At 39.3% G+C, this 21,846-nt stretch overlaps 1 protein-coding gene across 1 annotated transcript in view; it reads right to left on the reverse strand.

Annotated features, from left to right (window-relative positions):
- Positions 1-14,403: 14,403 nt before the first annotated feature.
- The window catches only part of CPO (carboxypeptidase O), a 193,135-nt gene continuing 185,692 nt past the window's right edge, over positions 14,404-21,846 (reverse strand). Inside the window, exons 11-12 of the mRNA XM_056535071.1 lie at positions 18,167-18,251; positions 14,404-15,470 (exon numbers count right to left, since the gene is read on the reverse strand). Of these exons, the coding sequence (XP_056391046.1) occupies positions 15,202-15,470; positions 18,167-18,251 (354 nt within the window). The 3' untranslated portion in view covers positions 14,404-15,201. The remainder of the gene's footprint in view (positions 15,471-18,166; positions 18,252-21,846) is intronic.

A 21,846-nucleotide genomic window follows, 5' to 3' on the forward strand; every position in this document is an offset into this window, starting at 1 on the left:
TAGGTGAACACCACATTTTGATGAAATGTATCCTTTTTTAACAGGGGAAAATGAGTGTACTGCAAAAAAGGATGCAACTGTAAGCCAACTACCCTGATCTACTATAATACTAAAGGTAATCTGTCAGCTTCAATTCACGTTCCAAACTGTTGACACTGTTGAGATGCATGGTTCTTTTCATATATTTGTCCAGTCAGTAATAGAGGTGTCTCGGCACCACCAACCAGAAACAGCAATATGGTATGATCTCCCATGGCATCAACAGAGTTCAATCGGGGTGCTCACGCTGAACATGCAGGTAAACTGTCTATATCTAGAAATAGAAAGCACGGAAGCCTGACGAAAAGCTGGTAGTGTGATAATGGACCGTCGCCCGTCTCTCTCTGCCCCTCTTGTTCTCCCTCTCTGCTCCCCTGCTGCCAAAAGTGATGTGATTAATAAAAGCTGCATTTGATACAAGAGAAGTCTGGGTGAGTGCTCCGTGCTTTCTATTTCTACATATTTGCATTTCATATATTTGTGCTTCCATAACATAGAAAAATGTTTGCTGGTGCCTGATGTCAAGCGTTCCCTGAAGTACTCAGGACTGAAACTCATCCCCCAGCCCTGTTTCTACTTTATTGACAGCTGGAAGCCAAGTCCTGTTTTAATTTGGAAACATGTCTTGCCATCCAGCTGACTGGCAATCATGGAGGAAGGGGGAGCAAGGAAGCATTTCCACTCACAGCACTTCATTCTGTTTGCGCTAGTGAATAACAGCCATTTTCTTTGTTATGGAAGCACAGATCAGTATATAAAAGGTACCATGTGTCTTTCTGCCCTTACAGCTGTCTACCAGTAACAGTAGTTTGTTACTACGGCACCTTTCAAAGGATCGTATATGTTAGACAGCAAGTGAACAGTTAGTTCATGAATTAATGTGTTAGGGTAAGTTCACATAAGTGTTGTGCTTCATCCTATTTGGCGACCGTTCAGTCAATTATTTGTATTTTTTATTTTTTGTGCTGAATGCGCCCTGAACACTTTAGATCTAAAGGGAGATTTAAATGGCCTCTGGTAGTCCATGAGCCCTAATAGAGCACGGTAACAAAAAAAAAAAGTTTTTGGTCAGAAAATGGCAATTAAAAATATTTTTTGGCAAACTATACAAATTGGGTATCTCGCCGACCTAAAGTATCAAGATGACATGTTAGTTTCACCGCAAGGTTAAAGGGGTACTGGTGGAAAACTTTTTTTTTTTTTTTTTTAAATCAACTGGTGCCAGAAAGTTAAACAGATTTGTAAATTATAGAAATATATATATTAGGGCTCAGGGTTTGAGACAACTGGACAGATAGTGATTACATTTATTTATAATTATACAGTGTTACAATATAATATAAATGAAAATAAAATAAATACAAATAGTGGCGTCTGCGTCTCACAGGGCCCTTGTGTAGGCGCAGCACCACCTAATATCTAAAATATAAGTATACCATAATGTGTTAAAAATTATAAATTAAGACCACCATATAAAAATATATATAAAACCTCTAATAGAATATAACTATACAGGGTGAGGTTTATATCCTATTAGAGGTTTTATATATATTTTGTCTCAAACCCTGAGCCCTAATATATATATTTCTATAGACATACTACTTTTTGACACCTTGGGTATAGGTGTCTAATTAGGCAGCCCGGGTTTATTTGGTGGGTAGTTAGACAAGAGCCTCTCCAACTCCTTTATACTATTAGATTTGTAAATTACTTCTATTAAAAAATGTAAATCCTTCCAGTACTTATTAGCTTGCAGAATACTACAGAGGAAATTATTTTCTTTTTGGAACACAGAGCTATCTGCTGACATCACGAGCACAGTGCTCTCTGCTGACATCTCTGACCATTTTAAGAACTGTCCAGAGTTGGAGAAAATCCCCGTAGCAAACATATGCTGCTCTGTACAGTTCCTAAAATGGGCAGAGATGTCAGCAGAGAGCACTGTGCTTGTGATGTCAGCAGAGAGCACTGTGTTCCAAAAATAAAATAATTTCCTCTGTAGTATTCAGCAGCTAATAAGTACTTGAAGGATTAGAATTTTTTTAATAGAAGTAATTTAAAAATCTGTTTAACTTTCTAACACCAGTTGATTTAAAATAAAAAATAAAATGCTACCCCTTTAATAGCGTAAAAAAGGAGACAAAAAAAATTTGCAAAATTGCTTTTTTTAAAATATATTTCACCTCTCACCTTTTTTCTGTTTAGTTACATATGTTATGGAAAAATTAACAAAGACATTACAAAGTACAATTGGTCCTGCAAAAAAGAAGCCCTTATATGGGTGTATAGATAAAAAATAAGTGTTATGGCTATTAATGCCTCAAGGACGCAGACTGTTTTTACCTTAAAGGGGTACCTAGACCTCTAATCCTCTATCCAAAGGTAAGTAGGTTTAGTACGCTGGGTTCCCGCGGCGGGAGACGTGACGTCACCCCAGGCCCCCTCTATTCATGTCTATGGAAAGGGGCATGATGGCCAGGTACTTAAAGGGGTACTCCGGTGGAAAACAATTTTTTTTTAATACAACTGGTGCCAGAAAGTTAAACAGATTTGTAAATGACTTCGATTTAAAAAATGTAATCCTTCCAGTAATTATCAGCTTCTGTATGCTCCAGAGGAAGTTGTATTTCTTTCTGGAATTCTTTTCAGACTGACCACAATGCTCTCTGTTGACACCTCTGTCCATGTCAGGAACTGTCCTAAGAACGAGCAAATCTCTCCTAGTACTCTACAAATCTCTGACTGAAAAGAACTCCAGAAAGAAATACAATTTCCTTTAGAGCATAAAGCAGCTGATAAGTACTGGAAGAATTAAGATTTTTAAATAGAAGTAATTCACAAAACTAACTTTGTGCACCAGTTGATAAAACATTTTTTCCCCCACCGGAGTACCCCTTTAAAGGGTTAATGGGTCTCAAGTAAAAATAGAATAAATACTGTATATGAGGCTGTTAGGGGATTAGGGGAAATGTATCAACATTTGTGCAGAGGAAAAGTTGACTAGTTGCCTATAGCAACCAATCAGATTGCTTTTGTAATTCTTTAAAAGGCATCTGAAAAATTAAAGAAGTGATCTGATTGGTTGCTATGGGCAACTGGTCTCCCCCTATAGTCTCCAATCCTGTATAACATCATGCAATGTTATACAGGAATGCAAACTATATCCTCATGTATGTATTGTTTTCTACTTGGGACATATTCATTAATTTGTAATCACTTTTTATTATATTTGTAATAACAATTTTTATTATATTATTTGTTCTTTATATATTATATATATATACAATTGCAATTATTTTCAAACAATAAAATAGAGTATTATTACTAACTGGTCTATGTGCTATCATGTTGATTGATTGTACCGTTATAATGCTATTAACCCCTTAAGGACTTAGCCCTTTTTCACCTTAAGGACACAGCCATTTTTTGCAATTCTGACCACTGTCACTTTAAACACTGAAAAATCCCAAAATTTGATGGAAAAAAATTAAAATTTAGCATTTTTCTAACTTTGAAGCTCTCTGCTTGTAAGGAAAATGGATATTCAAAATAATTTTTTTTTGTTCACATATACAATATGTCTATTTTATGTTTGCATCATACAATTTATGAGTTTTTACTTTTGGAAGACACCAGAGGGCTTCAAAGTTCAGCAGCAATTTTCACATAGTTCACAAAATTTTCAAACTTACAATCTTTCAGTGACCAATTCAGTTTTGAAGTGGATTTGAAGGGTCTTAATATTAGAAATACCCCATAAATGACCCCATTATAAAAACTGCACCCCTTAAAGTATTCAAAATGACATTCAGTAAGTGTTTTAACCCTTTAGGTGTTTCACAGGAATAGCAGCAAAGTGAAGGAGAAAATTCAAAATCTAAATTTTTTACACTCGCATGTTCTTGTAGACCCAATTTTTGAATTTTTGCAAGGGGTAAAAAGGAGAAAATTTTTACTTGTATTTGAACCCCAATTTTTCTCGAGTAAGCACATACCTCATATGTCTATGTAAAGTGTTCTGCGGGCGCAGTAGAGGGCTCAGAAGGGAAGGAGCGACAAATGGTTTTTGCCTATGGTGCCAGAACGGCAAAAAAAAAAAAAAAAAAACACATGGCATACCATTTTGCAAACTAGACCCCTTGGGGAACATAACAAGGGGTAAAGTGATCCTTAATACCCCACAGGTGATTCACGACTTTTGCATATGTAAAAAAAAAAATGATTTTTTTCCTAAAATACTTGTTTTCCCAAACATTTTACATTTTTAAAAAGGGTAATAGCAGAAAATACCCCCCAAAATTTGAAGCCCAATTTCTCCCGATTCAGAAAACACCCCATATGGGGGTAAAAAGTGCTCTGCTGGTGCACTACAGGTCTCAGAAGGAGCATGCCACATTTAGGAAGCCCCTATGGTGCCAGAACAGAAAAAAAAAAAAACACATTGCATACTATTTTGGAAACTAGACCCCTCAGGGAACGTAACAAGGGGTTAAGTGAACCTTTATACCCCACAGGTGTTACACGACTTTTGCATATGTAAAAAAAAAAATAAATACCCATACCCCATATGTGACCCTAAACTGTTGCCTTGAAATACGACAGGGCTCCAAAGTGAGAGCGCCATGCGGATTTGAGGCCTGAATTAGGGACTTGCATAGGGGTAGACATAGGGGTATTCTACGCCAGTGATTCCCAAACAGGGTGCCTCCAGCTGTTGTAAAACTCCCAGCATGCCTGGACAGTCAGTGGCTGTCTGGTAATACTGGGAGTAGTTGTTTTGCAACAGCTGGAGGCTCCGTTTTGGAAACAGTGGTGTACCAGATGTTTTTCATTTTTATTGGGGAGGGGAGGGGGGCTTTGTAGGGGTATGTGTATATGTAGTGTTTTTTACTTTTTATTTTATTTTGTGCCTCCTGCTGTTGCATAACTACAGCTCCCAGCATGCCCTTTTTGCATGCTGGGAGCTGTTGCTAAGCAACAGCAGGAGGTTCTCACTCACCTCCTACTGCTGCAAGCCGCCGCTTCAGGTCAGTCCCTCGCCGCTGCCGCTCCTGGGGCCCCGATCCCAACACCCGCTCATGTCCTCCGGAAGAGGGGCGGAGCGGGTTGCGGGAGTGACACCCGCAGCAGGTGCCCTGATTGGTCGGCGAACGAATCAGGGCTATCGTGAGGTGGCACCAGTGCCACCTCACCCCTTCTGGCTATGGCTGTTCGGGGCCGTCAGAGACGGCCCCGAACAGCCTGTAATTCCAGGTCACCGGGTCACTGGAGACCCGATTGACCCGGAATCCGCCGCAGATCGCTGGGCTGAATGGTCATGATGACCCCCCTGGGCGGTGGGGACCGGATTTCCCACGGGCGTATGGGTACGCCCTGCGTCCTTAAAGGAAATCTGTCATCAGAATCACCCGCACTAAACCTGTTACACAGGCTTGTAGTGCGGGTGATCCTGATTAAAACGCTCCTTACCTGGTTAAAAATGGTTCAGCGCTTCTTAAGATATCTATATTTTTAGTTTTCTGTTATTTCCCTGGCTTGGGACTCAGTGGGAGGTGTTATCATCTGGGACTCGGCCACACGTCATTCTAGCTGGGCGGAGCTGCCGCCCGGCTCATGAATATTCATGAACTTATCCTCCTGGTCTAATTCTTCTTTCTCGGTCTAAGTTCATGAATATTCATGAGCCGGGCGGCAGCTCCGCCCAGCTAGAATGACGTGTGGCCGAGTCCCAGATGATAACACCTCCCACTGAGTCCCAAGCCAGGGAATAACAGAAAACTAAAAATAAAGATATCTTAAGAACCGCTGAACCATTTTTAACCAGGTAAGGAGCGTTTTAATCAGGATCACCCGCACTACAAGCTTGTGTAACAGGTTTAGTGCGGGTGATTCTGATGACAGATTTCCTTTAAGGACTCAGGATGCAGGGCGTATCCATATGCCCTGCATCCTGAAGAGGTTAAAGGGGTACTCCACTGCCCCAAAGTTTGGAACATTTTGTTCCGAACACTAGGTGCGGGCTGCGGGGGTTGTGACTTCATGGCCACGCCCCCTCAATGATGTCACGAGGGGCATGGCCATGACATCATGACCCCCGTAGCCCACACCCAGCGTTTGGAACAAAATGTTCCGAACTTTGGGGCAGTGGATTACCCCCTTAAGCCTAGAGTGCCTGCCGTTTTGTTTTTCTAATTGATACAGTACTGTATTCATTGATGCTCACTTGTATCTAGGCTCCAGAAGTAGTACAGTGAGTGCTGACATACAATACAATTAAGTGGTAAAACATAAAGCGATTTATCAAGCTCCATAGTATATATTTTTTTGGCGTAAAAAAGTCGCATGTGCGACTTTTGTATACATGCTGGGACTTTTTGATTTTTACTTACTCCAAAGCACATTTCTGAAATCTGCTCACGTGGTCATTTTTATTTTACTTTGCAGTGGTCATGTATTTATCAAATACAATAGTCGCTATTTATGAAGAAAAAAGTTCCATCTCCATTTAAAAGTCGCATATGTATTCCAGGTCCAACCTGGCGAACAGAAAGTGCATACGATTGCAGAAAAGGACATTAACACCCACTTTAACAACTGTTCTTGTTCTGCATCATGACACAAAGCTGCTACATTAATGTTAGTGTTAATTATAGAAAAAATTAATTATATAACTAATAACTATTAATTTTAAGGTTGAAAATACACACTGCACACCTTGTTAATTTTAGGACACGTACATGATGGCGTACCCACTACATTTTAAAATTAATGTTGTGTTAAAATAGAATAAGGCACAAAATAATTGTGTAAGAATTTTTACAGACTACGTAAAGAACCCAAATGTGGCACAAAAAATTTTCCTTAAAAAACACCCATAGTAATACAGCTTCATGCACATTTTCGGGATGGGTAACGTACCGAGCTGTTTTTTTTTTTTTGTATCTTCATTATTGTTAATGTGCCTGTTGGTGCTGCGCTGTCTTCCTTCCTGATGTAAATTCTGGCCTATGCGCAGCGATGTAAGACCCTGGCCACCAACGTCACAAAATGCGGGCTAAAAATTAGACAAAAAAGGCTCGAGAGTACGGAAAATCATGGTGCGGCATAGTATGTTTTTAATTTCTGAGGAGGGTGGATGGGTTGTTGCAGGATAGTTGGAGTGCAGCTATTTAGTGCCAGCCAGGCCAGTCAGGGTGTCACCCGGTGCGGTATGCCCCCCCTCCCCATCACTCTCTAGCAACACTACTGGTAATAAAGGGAAGATAAAGAACTTCGTCTGTTAACATAAGGAAAAACTTTTCTGCTTTAAAATATGCTTTTGTAAGGGGGTTTCCCGGGTTTTGCTTACGTGTGATTTATCTAGGTCGTGTGACTATTTGATAAATAGGTCACATGTAAGCAAAAGTAAGTTAAAGGGGTATTCCAGGCAAAACCTTTATATATATATATATATATATATCAACTGGCTCCGGAAAGTTAAACAGATTTGTAAATTACTTCTATTAAAAAATCTTAATCCTTCCAATAGTTATTAGCTTCTGAAGTTTTCTGTCTAACTGCTCAATGATGATGTCACGTCCCGGGAGCTGTGCATGATGGGAGAATATCCCCATAGGAACTGCACAGCTCCCGGGACGTGAGTCATCAAAGAGCAGTTAGACAGAAAACAACAACTCAACTTCAGAAGCTAATAACTATTGGAAGGATTAAGATTTTATAATAGAAGTAATTTACAAATCTGTTTAACTTTCCGGAGCCAGTTGAGATATATATATATATATATATATATATATATATATATATATATATATAAAAGTTTTGGCCTGGAATACCCCTTTAAAAAAATGTCATATAAAAGCCATACATTTGAAAAGAATGATACATTTCCTTCTATAATGCTTTAATCTTCCATTCCTGATCATTCGAGAAGGGGCAGCAGGGACAACGTGTCAAACTCATCTGGAGCACATAACTTAACCTTGTCAAACAGATGTACAAAAATGTAGCAAAAAAAATACTAAAACTATATCATACTATACTGGAATACCTTCTTTAAAACCAATAGCTCTCCCACAGTAGCAGTCCTGCTATTAATAAACCAAAGTAGTATACTTGTGACATGAGCAGTAAAATGTGAGGGGAATAAGGTCTAATACCTTTCAGCAGTACAGATGTTGTTAAACAAATACAATGTTTTCTTTTTTTTTTTTCTCTATAATGTTACATTCTAATAATTCTTGCTACTAAATAATGTTGCCTGTAACGCTTTATACTGAATAAGCCCAATTCCCCATTTGAACCTGCATTTCACTGATGTATCCATAGGGTGGAGCTGTTGCTCTTCAGTTTTGGGAATTGTGTTCCAAGCAGAATCTTGCCCTGAATGCTTCTTTAAAGTGTATAGTAAAGTGCTCGCCTGGGGGGAAACGGCTTTATTTCCTTGGTTAGAAAGTCTTATATGAAAGATTATTTGTAAATGTTTGTTAAGCCTTGTCCTGACAGATTCCGCTTGTCCTTAGAGGGTAGCAAAGGAACATCTGCAGTTTAACCCAAATTGATCATTTATTTGACTTGGCCTATTACAATTATAGTGGGTTGTCAACTGCAATACACATTTCTAACATTGGATAACTCCAGTTTTTAAACCCATGGAGCTAAATTTGTGTTTTTATTATTTTAAGATGTTAGATATACAGTAATACCTCTCTGAGAAGATCACCCAAATGGCCACCAAGCCTAATATAATTGAAATTTGGTCTTGATAATGAGGGGAAACTTTAACAAAGATCTTTCTGTATTTTTATACAAAACCTCCTAAACACATTGCTAAGGTGCTATTTTATTGTATATTGTACTCGTATCCATATGGCAGATTTATTTATTTATTTTTTATAACATCATTGCCTGCTCCATTTTACCTTGATAACTCTGGGAGCCAGGAACAAAGGCTTTGAGACATCGATAAGCTGTCCAGGAGGGGGGAGTGTGAATCGGTTTTGCATCCCTCCACCGTGATGTACGTTATATCTATGGTATTTACACCATGTGTGTTGGATTCTGATCTTAACCCCTAAGCACTGACCATCTATATTTTTTTTCCTTCTTCTTGTTCAAGGAGTAAAATTTTTGAGTGAAACCTCTACGAGAAGACCACCCAAATGGCCACTATGCATATGGTGGAGTGAGAATTAGTCTGGATAAGGAAGGGGGTGTTTTACAAAGATTTTAAATACCTTTTCCACTCCACAGACAACGCCTTTAATGCATCACATTCATCTATCTTGTCCTAACACTTACATACAGCTTTGCTATCAGCAGTGCTATACATACAATGCACACTCAACCATTGTCCCATATGGAAAAAGATACTTGGACCCTGAGTTGACATTGAGCACAATAAAATGATACTTGTTTATTGGTGCAGCTGTCTATTTTACATATGTAGAAAAACACTAGCGTGTGTGCATACATTAATTTTTGTAAATTTTTTTTTGGGGGGGGGGGCAGAGGAGTGGTATGGTATACATGGAATGATGGTATATAAAAAACTGCAAGTCTAATTGTTTATTATTGTTACATTAAAGCTCTGGAGCATTTAATGCAGTTGTAATCTTATCCTGTAAAGGCTTATGTCTGTGTGGTGGGTGCCATATGTTTGCAAAGAGGTGTTCTCAGAAGCACTCCGTATTCAACGAATCTGAAACGGTTATACTTTTACATGCCTAAGGGCAGCCCAAAATGTTATATTAGCATAAAATGCACAATGCTTATAATAATTGTTTGTGTTATAAAATAGAAAGTTATTGAAAACAATGTTTATTTCATTTTCTATGAAGACCAGTTGAATATTGAGCCTTATCACTAACGTGACTATACACATCAAGCAACATTAATAGATTGCTGAGTAATAGGGACAAATGTATTAATCAGATTCAAGCTTGATCTGGAAAGGGTCTGCCAAGCAACATAAGGGGAAGAATCTCTTAACTTAATTCTATTAATTTGTGCCTGTCTGACTCAATCGAGACTCTTTCCATTAACCCATTGGCCTGCTTGAAGCAGTTTTGAAATTTGCATGATAAAAGTATATTGTCCCAAACTAACTGATGTACTTCACACAGATGCGCAGATAAAGATGTCTAAAGGAAAAGCAATCCATAGGCAGCATCTGACTATTTTAAGTCCTAACAAAACCCTTTGCCTATAAGCCACAATAGCTGGCATAAATATTTACCATGAAGAAAGTACAGACACTAATGTCATTGTCCTAAATGTGTTCATTACACTCATCAGACCATGGTTATACAATGTCTACTGTGCTTGATATAGAACAGAACACCCATAGCACGCAAATGTTTTCCATGAAGAATAATCAATCCTTTATTTCCTTAACACAAGATCAGATTAACAAATAACATTTCAGTGAGGATTTCTCTTAATTTTGTTTTGCGATAGATTTCTGATCTTTCTGGGGATAACAACACTTGTCTTGTATAATTTGTGCTGCATGTATTATGCTTTAGACAGTTGCATATTGTAAAGTGTATTACTTGATAACATTTAATCTGTGCTATGTAATCATATTGACACACATGACACCCTTGGATTTGTGTATGTATGATGGCACCCCCGACTGTTAGCCAGAGTGGCCCATTCTAGCTCACCTGGCCCATCCATGCATTACATGCCTAGTCTTTGATTTGAAATGAGTGGCCAGATGCATTTGCCCTGGCAAGCTGATCCCCATGAGTTGGAAAAGAAGGAAATACAGCTAAAGGCTGTACAGCCTTCATGTGAAGAATGGTTATTCCTTGAGAATATCCTATTAGAGCGATGGTATGAGATTGGAAATAGAATATATTATTATTATTATTTTTTTTAAGAAACAGCCTTTCCCTTTCTCTGTTGCTTGATATGGCGTCTATTAGCTAAGTTAAAGGAGAACTATGGCAAAAATGAACTTGTTGATAGGGGATCTCCGGGATTAGACCCATGACTCAGTGAGGAACACATGTTGCAGACTACAGGTGCTCCATTCATTTCTATGGGAGCGACAAAAAGACCTGAGTACAGCACTCGGGCATCATCTGCGATCCCATCGAAATAAAGATGACAGAGTCGGGGTCCTTTCCCAGTGGTCAGACCCCCCGCGATCAGCTACTGTGGACAGAGGATATGTTAACTTTCGCTGGAGTACTCCTTTAATATTGTCACGTCCCATGTAAATAGCTTCTCAAAGGTCACAAAGTTGATGGAGACTACTTAATTTGAATTTTGCTTCATGGATTATATGCAAAGTAGCTCTCCTTAAGAACAAAAAGAGCTCCGGTGCCACCTAATGGAAGTAGTATAACTACATGTCAATGCTTGACCCCATCAAGAGTCTTAAAACATGACTAGGGATTATAATTATTCAAGCCAAAAGGAATAATTACCCATCTGTTGACAGCTGTTCTGGGGTTCTTACCTATTAGTATAAAACAGGGTGTTGTCTGATTAGCAGAAATGTCTTTGTTCTCTAAACAGCTGTTTACAGATTGATAGCACTTCATTTTGGAGAAGGTACAATATTGGCCAGTGATTTAATCTTATGTCTCAAGGTTCTTGAAGGGGATGAGCATTGACTTGCAGAGATGATGCCTCCAATAGGTCGCAGCAGAGTTCTTTTCTGGAGGAAAGCTATGGATAGTTTTCACCAGTGCATGGCCTATAAGACTCTACATGCCAAAAGAAACATTACCTTTTCTGCACGGATTTTGAGAGTCTTTTGTGCTTAAATTGGCACTGTAAGATACTAAAACTTTTGACATGGTGTAAAGCATGCAAAACCAATAGGTTTTGCAATTGCTTTCATTAGATAATTTTCAGTATTTCATACTGAAAAAGGCAGTCAAACACACTTTGGACACACTTTGGACACACTTCCTTGATTGACAGCTGTGAGCGCAGGGCTCACAGCTGAAGGAAAAATCTGCCTACCCTAACTGAACTTCTACACTGGTCAATACAGGCTCTCTGTCAGTCAACCCAGGGCCCTTTGATTTTTGAAGCTAACATTTAAACGTATGCCTAATTGAGCACAAACCCTAAAGGCAAGCAATTTAAGTGCATGGGGCCTCTACTGTAACCTCGGTATGCAGGCAACAGGTGTGTGGGGCCTCTACTGTACCTCGGCAACAGGTGTGGGCCTGCTGTGCTACCCAACCAGTTTAACTTTGAGTCATGTTTAAAAGTAGAGTCTGCTAGAAGTTACCAGGTTTCTTCCCAGAAGTGGTCCCAGTGTGGGAAGCAGCTGGACCAGGAAACCAGAAGACACCTGTGTGAGGCACCAAGAGGACAGGAACAGCAAATCAGGGTCTAGACGCACATACCTCATCGGCAGATAGTAAGACAATGTAGTGAGGAACAGGCAGCACAGGCTGGATCAACAGTCCAAGTCAAACAGGAGTCAGTATGGTAGAGGAGGATCAGGCTAATACAGTCAGGAAAGGTATAGGGGGAGATTTATCAAAACCTGTGCAAAGGAAAAGTTACCCAGTTGCCCATAACAACCAATCAAATTGCTTATTTCATTTTGCAGAGGCCTTGTTAAAAATCAAAGAAACCATCTGATTGGTTGCTATGGACAACTGGGCAACTTTTCCTGTGGACAGGTTTTGATCTCCCCCATAGAGTCAGAAAAATATGTTAATTCATGAAATATCAGGGTCAGGAATACAGAACATTTTTTGCTTTATGCACAAGGAGGCACAATATACCTCAGGCACCAAGAGGTGGGCAAAGCTGCCTAAACAAGTAATACCACGCTGAGATAGGAAGAGGACAGGTACTTGGTACATGAACTGTCCCTTTAAACTATATTATAGGCCAGAGCAGGAACTGCAAGAGGAGGAGGAAGATGGAGCATGGTGGCTGGGAGCGGGACACAGGCTAGAGAGGTGTGTAATGGGAGCGTCACGTGACTGCCAATGTGGAGAGATGCACACACCCAATCACCCACCCAATCCACAAGGTACCCTACAATCCAGGGAACTACTAAGCCATATATTTATGCAAAATTACATGCAAAATCCCCAAAGGTTGGTATGAAAAGGATGGCAGCACTACTACTAAAACAACATGGTGTCCAAGTCTATGGCAGGCTCAACAATAACAGGAATCTCGAATTTAAGCAGAGATTAATTAATAATTCAAGATCTGTGAAATGAAAAGGAAACTCATGAGCCACTTGGGTTCTTTTTTCTTTGAAAATGTGCTCATTACCTCCTGGTTTTAGAAAAATCAACTTTGTTTTGTCTGTGTTTTGTTTGTGCTTTCCTTTAAATAGGCACTGTCAGATTTTAAAACTTTTTGTTGTACTTGATGTTGTACATCTTGGCAAAACATTAACCTTTCTACTTCATAAGAAAACTTTATTTCCTTTTTATAGAAATCATGGCTTATAAAATCATGGCTTTGCCAAAGCTGAAGCACAGGCATGGACAAAGTCCAGTAAGGGAGGGTGGGCTAGCACTCCTCTGTGCTCTCTCCTGTCTGATTGGACTCCTCTGTGCTTTCTCCTGTCTGATAGTACTCCTCTGTGCTCTCTCCTGTCTGATAGTACTCCTCTGTGCTCTCTCTTGTCTGATAGTACTCCTCTGTGCTCTCTCCTGCCTGATAGCACTCCTCTGTGCTCTCTCCTGTCTGATAGCACTCCTCTGTGCTCTCTCCTGTCTGATAGTACTCCTCTGTCCTCTCTCTTGTCTGATAGCACTCCTCTGTGCTCTCTCCTGTCTGATAGTACTCCTCTGTGCTCTCTCTTCTGATAGATCTCTTCTGTACTCTCTCTTGTCTGATAGAACTCCTCTGTACTCTCTCCTGTCTGATAGCACTCCTCTGTGCTCTCTCATGTCTGATAGTGCTCCTCTGTGCTCTCTCCTGTCTGATAGTACTCCTCTGTGCTCTCTTCTATCTGATAGAACTCCTCTGTGCTCTCTCTTGTCTGATAGGACTCCTCTGTGCTCTCTCCTGTCTGATAGGAATCATCTATGCTCTCTCCTGTGTGATAGGACAGGAAAGAGCACAGAGGAGCACTATCACACAGGAGAGAGCATAGATGATTCCTATCAGACAGGAGAGAGCACAGAGGAGTCCTATTAGACAAGAGAGAGCACATAGGAGTCCTATCAGACAGGAGAGAGTACAGAGGAGTCCTATCGGACAGGAGAGAGCACAGAGGAGTGCTAGCCCACCCTCACTTACTGGACTTTGTCCATGCCTGTGCTTCAGCTTGAAGAAAGCCATGATTTTTATAAGCCATGATTTCTATAAAAAGGAAATTACATTTTCTTATGAAGTATATTAGAAAGGTTAATGTTTTGCCATGATGCACAACAAAAGTTTTTTGTATCTGACAGTGCCAATTTAAATCTGCATTGTGGACGGTCATATGAAAATGTGTAAAGCTACAAGTACCTAAAATGATAACTAGAGAGTCAGTTGTTAAAAAAGAAATTACTTATTAACTAAGAACTAAACACTTCTGGTTTGAGGGCTGGTCCCTCCCAATTCCTCTCACTTATTTGGGTAACACCATAAGGGCAGAGGTCTCCAACTTTTTTAGCACACAACTTTTTTAATAACAGAAAAGGTGATTCCACATTAAGCACCAGAGTTTAAAAAACGTCCATCAAAAATATAGTTAGAGACATTATGAAACTTATAAAAATATTTATAATAAATTATTGATAAAATGTCAGAAATTTTACCTGGCAGTAATTCCAAATGCCTGTTATACAATCCTGGCAAGTTTCATTTATACTATGACATTCATGGTGCAATTTAAATACAAACATATTTGCCACTTGTAAAGTTGTACAATGATTTAGGTATTTGTGTTTTTTGATATTTTCATTAAGTGATTTAATTTTATAAGAATCTAATTAATTTCACATTTAGAGATAGGCAAGGAGCAGTTAAAGTTTTTCCAACAAAAGGCAGAGGAGGGCCTGCAGTGTAACAGAAGGTATAGTAAGGGCACACTACAGGAACACTAGTAGGAAAGAATATTGTGCTCATTGTAAGGTCCAGGTTTTGGCTGGAGATTTTCTTTAATTTGTAGATTAAGTGGCTTATTTATTATTTTTGGTTTCAATAAGGTATCTATCATACCCATTGTTTAAGTTATGTTAACAATGCAATTGTTAAGAATGTAGAAAGAAGAGCATATAGATAAAGATTCCTGTAGCTTGTTGATGCTTGGTTTGGGAAATATTTGTCATTCACATACTCAATAATTGTCATTACACCATCCATGGTTTCTTCACATGTAGGTTGAATTTGATCTTCTGGTAACACAAAATGGTAAGTACCATTGTCTCTTAACTCTATGGTGTAAGAGAACTCGATTCCTAGGTCATGGACCCAATCTTGAGATGTCCCTGAAGCTTCATCTGAAACGCAATTAAAATAAACAATAATGGGTAATTCTTTTAAGGCATTAATGACCCATCGACAACAACATCTTTAGAGCTTTAACTTATTGGTGTGCATCAAGATCCAGCAATGTTACTTTGTTTTTGTTTAACAGTAGTGTACATAGATAAGTGGTGCTCTGTAGCAAAGATCTATTTGGCCCCCCATTTTATGGGATCATACTTTGCCATCCTGAACAGGAGAGGTCTTTGTTAGTGGGTGGGCTTTGGACTTTATTGCTTTTCCTCATATAGTCATAACATTAACTGTAGTTGCAGCCTTTACAAAGGGGTGCTCACAATGAAAGTGTTAATTCATAAATAGATAAAGTATTACTGTCATTTAAGTTGAAAAAGTAGAACAATTAGGGAGCAGCACTCAGCTGAGCAATTCTCTCCTCAATGTAGGAGACAGATTTTAAAGAAAGTCTATGGAGCCCATCTCCTACAGGAAAGCAAGACATGGAGATAAAAGAAAGCACCTGAGCACGTCTTCCGACTCCTTCTAGTGACTGGTAGGGGTTTCAGCACCCAAATTCTGACCAATTAAAACTTTAGACATCTCTATCACATAATTTTTTTTATTGACAGTACCAGTTTAAGTACAAGCTAAATAAAATCACATGCAACTAGCTCCCCCTAGTGGTATCTACATGCAGCTAAAATGTTTTTGTTTACCTTTAGGGCATGTTCACACATTGATAAGGAATTGATGAGGAATTTACTTGCGTAATTTTGTGCTAGTATTCCATTTTATTTTCACCTTGAATGAAAGTTCCATTGACTTTAATGCTTACACTGAGGAATATTTGCAGATGAAATTCTGGCGTGGAAACATATTCTGCCAGAAGATTGAACATGTTCATTCTTCTGGTGAAATCCACAATATAAAAGCCCAGAATTTACTTTCCCTGAAATGAGTTTGACATGGAATTGATACTGGATTTTTCTAAGGAAAATTGAGAGCCAGCCCATTGATGGTTGTATTTTTGATTGTCCTCTATATTTCTCTTCAAATTCACAATCAAATTTTTCTTCAAATATCACACCAATTCCATGCCAAGCAGAAAATAGCAGATTTGCTGAATTTCCTGACCAAAATGATCCCTTCTCAGTTCCTAAGTGTGAACATATACTTATGATGGTAGTAGGGAAGTATGGGATATGGAGCTCTGTAGTTAAACTCAGCTTCTATCCTTATAAAGATATATTACAAAACTATTGTGGGTATCAACTATAGCAATAACACATTTAATACCCAACCCTTTTTACATACCCATCTCAGTTATCACAAATACTGGTTACCTTCCTGGTTTAAAGGCAGGACATAAGGCGGCATTCATCATTGTAGGTGTAAGTGAAGCATTTTTCTACACTTTTTTGTGTGCTGGTAATGTGTAGGAGCACCAATTTTATTAAAGGAAAACTGTCACATATTTTCTCCCACAGGTATTGGTGGATAGTGCGGGAGACGCTGATTAAAACGAGCCCTACCTTGGTCTGATCCGCGCCGCCGTTTGCCCGCAATTGTAGTTTTAATCTCTGTGTATATCCTGCTGTAACTGGCAAAGGCAGGGCTTCTGCGGGCTAACGGACACTGACGTCAGCGCCGCTCGCGCCACTCATGAATGTTCATGAGTGGCGCTGACGTCAGTGTCCGTTAGCCCGCAGAAGCACCGCCTTTGCCAGTTACAGCAGGATATACACAGATATTAAAACTACAATTGTGGGCGAACGGCGGCGTGGATCAGACCAAGGTAGGCCTTTTAATCAGCGTCTCCTGCACTATCCACCAATACCTGTGGATAGTGCGGGAGAAAATATGTGACAGTTTTCCTTTAAATGGTCTCAGATCATTTGTGCAGGTACACGTTTTCTAAAATTTCACTCTTCACATACACCAAAAAGCTAAGCTAAGTCTGGGCTGGTGTAGTTTTGAGACTTTTTGGTAGCTTTGCACCTTTTTTTTGGTGCCTTTTAATAAAAAGTCTCAGTTGCTAAATTCATTACCATTGCATAAGACCAACCCTAACAGCTGAACTGAGCACACTTAAAAAAAAAAAAAGTTTAAACCAAAAAGGCGCAAAGCGCAAAAAATATACACACAAAACAGCTCTAAAGACAATGATAAATGCCCCCCATATTTTCTCAGCATGAGCTACAATGCAATGTCAGGAAGTATGCTGGGACTGAAACATGTGACCCCCAAGGGGCTGACACAATTGGTCTGTTCTGTTACAAAACCAGCCCCTTGCCACCTTCACCTGTTCATGTCGGTGAATCAGTAACCACATAAGGGTTGGCAGAAATGGGAGGGCTGAACAACCCTATATGTCACAACACCACATCCTGTGTCATGCCACTAAGTAGCAGATTGGGGGACTGGGACATTTTCTGTAGCAGAAGTTATTTAATAAAGACCTGTATATACTATTACCAGAGGCTCTGTCAGGTTTGACAGAAAGAAAAATGCATGCAAGAAGTCTAAAATAAAGCAGAATATAAAATGCTGAGTAATATATTTGATTAGTAAATCTTCCTTTTGGCTCAACATTCTAAATTCTGCTTGTTTTCAGATTGGTAACTAAGAAAAAGGTAAACCTCAAAATGACTGTCAAATTTTCTGTCATCTATTGAAATGTACAATATCTGAAATTAAATTATATTATACTTACACAGGAGATTTGCAAAACTTCCCACTTTATAAACTGTGCCATGCCTCTTCTTCAGTGCTGAAGCTGCCATCGCTGCAACTTTTATCTGTGAAGAATAATATTTACAACTATGCCACCGAACACTTCCATTGACCACTCAGTAGTAAAGGGATGTACCATGTTACCCATGAATACATCCAATAAGGTACAGGCTTTAAAGCATACAATATCTGATTTGAGAGTTCATTTTTTGTGTAATAAAAAATAAACGTTATATACAAAGTAACAGGGAAATCAGAGAAGGTAGTGTAGACAGAAATCAATCGTCTCCAACTGGAACAAAATCAACAGTCGTTTTCTTTCAGCCTTGTGTATCCTCTGGTCATGAAGGTTCTACGGATGTAACCTTAACACTCTCTTCATTACAAGTCATTATTATCCAAGTAGCAGGGCTTTTACATTGCTTTCTTGCTTACCAGACCATAACTAAGTAGTATTTATGGATAGGGATCTAGTTTCATTTGCAGTGCTCTACTGTTTTTCCACCATCCAATATTTCACATACAGTTGGATGAGTAAGTATATTCGGCTAGGTAACACAGAGTCTTCAGGTCACTTGCTTATTAGACAATTACCATACATATTCTCACAAGAAATTAATTACTTGGGGTCATTAAAACAAAGCTATTAATAAACTAATATTTTGTTTTCTGTTCAAATATTGTTTAAAAGGTTACTCTGGTTAAAATATATATATATTTTTTTTTTTATCAACTGGTGCCAGAACGTTAAACAGATTTGTAAATCACTTCTATTTAAAAATAATAACCCTTCCAGTACTTATCAGCTGCTCCACAGGAAGTTATTTTCTTCTTAAATGTCTTTTCTGTCTGACCTCAGTGCTTTCTGCTGACACCTCCGTCTGTCTCAGGAACTGTCCAGAGCCGAAGCAAATCCCCATAACAAACCTATCCTGCTCTTGACAGTTCCTGAGACAGACAGAGGTGTCAGCAGAGAGCACTGTGGTGAGACAGAAAATACATTTAAAAAGAAAAGAACTTCCTGTGGAGCATACAGCAGCTGATAAGTACTGGAAGAGTTAAGATTTTTAAATAGAATTTACAAATCTGTTTAAAGTTCAGGCACCAGTTGATTTAAGCATTTTTTTTTTTTCATCGGAGTACCCTTTAACACATCAAGTTGTATTTCAGGGGCATTCATTTAAAGTATTTTCTTTTACATGCCTCTCAGGTGCAAGTTCCCAGTCCTTCAATACTCTTTTTCTGTTCCACTGGTACCAATCTTTGCTTACTGCTTCTCTAGTTTTACAATTTAATTTCCACGAAAATACACATAATATTCTGGGATATTTAAAATCTATTGATATCATGCTAAGAGTATCCAACCATTTTACTTTTTCTTGATGTGCTTTGTCAAATATCAATTTATGTTTGAAAAATTATTGACGTAGCGGCTTTATTTAATTTTTTTTCTCCTACAGGGCCATATAAGGGCTTGTATTATGCAGGACTAGAACATTTTCGCAGTTCTGGAAACCGGGAAATGCACAAAATCATTAACATGAGCGAAGAGGAATACATGGCTTTTTGGAGCCCATAGGAACCAGGAAGCACAGGGGGGAAGTGAAATGATGTCAGGTTGACCAGAAGTCTTCAACTATGACATGATAACCCCAGGTTTACATTGATTTGCAGCTTTATGTGTAGATCAGCTCCTAGGTCAATAGAAGACAGCAAAGAAGTAGGGACTTGTACACAGTTTTAAAGGCATGACGTGCGCAGATGCGGCCATTCTGGAGAGAGACTCAGATAGAGAGACAGTGTATGTGAGTAGTAGCAGCCAGAGAGCGCTATAAAAGCGCCACCATATGACACACATTAGTCCTGTAAATCGCAAGTACATCGGTATTCCTGGTTAATTAAACATACGTTGTATTTACCTGCTTGTAAGCGAACAGCGCTATGAATGCACCTTCATGTGACATGCATTAGCCCTGTAAAGCGCCAGTACATCCGTATGCTTGGTTTAATCCAACAAACATTGTATTTACCTGCTTGTAAGCTAACAGTGTTTTAAAGGCGCCTTCATATAACGCACATTAGCCCTGTAAAGCGCCGATACATCCATATGCTTGGTTTAGTAAAACACTCATTGTATTTACCTGCTTGTAAGCTAACAGCGCTTTAAAAGCACCTTCATATAATGCGCATTAGCCCTGTAAAGCGCCAGTGCGTTTGTATGCCTGGTTTAATCACACACATTGTATTTTCCTGCTTGTAAGCTAACGGTGCTATAAAAGCACCTCAATTTAATGCATGTTAGCCTTGTAAAGCGCTAGTACATCTATATTTTTGGCTTAATCAAACATACATTGTATTTACCTGCTTGTATGGTAACAACACAGTTCAAAGTGTTGAGAGTTAAAGTTGATTAGGTTAAAGTTGATTTGGTGACGGTTGAATCCCCCCAAAAAGATAAACTAACCTAAAAAATATGTCTGATAAAGGAATTGTTGGATGGGGTAGAGGACAGAAGACCCCTTTCATGTCCTCTTTGAGTAAGAATGTTGGTGGCAGTACCAGCACCAATACAGGAAGCAGCAATCACCACCAGGTGCAGCTTTCCACTGGCTACTACCAATCCCTCTAGTCTGGCCTCATCCTTGCTGTTGCTATGTCCAGCCAGGCCTTAATCAAACATGTCTTGTATTTACCTGCTTGTAAGGTAACAACACAGTTCAAAGTGTTGGGAGTTAAAGTTGACTGTTAGGTGAGTGTTAAATCCCCCAAAAAAGATTACAAGACATATTTTTTAGGTTAGTTTAAGGAATTGTTGGATGGCGTAGAGGGCAGAAGACCCCTTTCATGTCTTCTGTCAGTAAGAATGATGGTGGCAGTACCAGCACCAGTACAGGTAGCAGCAACCGCCGCCAGGGGCCTGGTGATAGTAGTATCAAATGTGTAAGCTATCTGCTGGTTACCAGTCCAAGTAGTCTGGCCTCACCCTTGCTGCTGCTACTTCCAGATAGTCCTTGAAAAGATAGAAAAAAATAAATTGTTAAACCTGCAGCTGTCCACTGCCTACTACCAATCCCTCTAGTCTGACCTCACCCATGCTGCTGCTATGTCCAGCCAGACCTTAATCAAACATGTATTGTATTTACATGCTTGTAAGGTAACAACAAAGTTCAAAGTGTTGGGAGTTAAAGGTGACTATTACATATTTTTTTAGGTTAGTTTAAGGAATTGTTAAATGGGGTAAAGGGCAGAAGACCCCTTTCATGTCTTCTGTCAGTAATGATGGTGGCAGTACCAGCACCAGTACAGGTAGCAGCAACCGCCACCAGGTGTCTGGTGGTAATAGTATCAAATGTGTCAGCTATCTGCTGGCTACCAGTCCCAGTTGTCTGGCCTCCCCCTGCTGCTGCTACCTCCAGCCAGGCCTTGAAAATTTAGAAAACATACATTTTGGCTACTACAACTCTTAGGGCTAGGTTCAGACCACAGAATTTCTGCCTGCAATTCCACTTTGAAATTGCAGGTCGAAATTCTGCATGCTAAGATGTACAAGCTAGTGAATTCACACTTTGGAATTTTAATCAAAAACGAATGACCAGGGAGTCAGGAGTTTGTCTGGCGCAGAGAGGAACCATCAGGCAGCCAAGTAAAATCAATGGATTT

Source organism: Hyla sarda, chromosome 8 (genome assembly GCF_029499605.1).
Source record: "Hyla sarda isolate aHylSar1 chromosome 8, aHylSar1.hap1, whole genome shotgun sequence".
NCBI lineage: Eukaryota > Metazoa > Chordata > Amphibia > Anura > Hylidae > Hyla > Hyla sarda.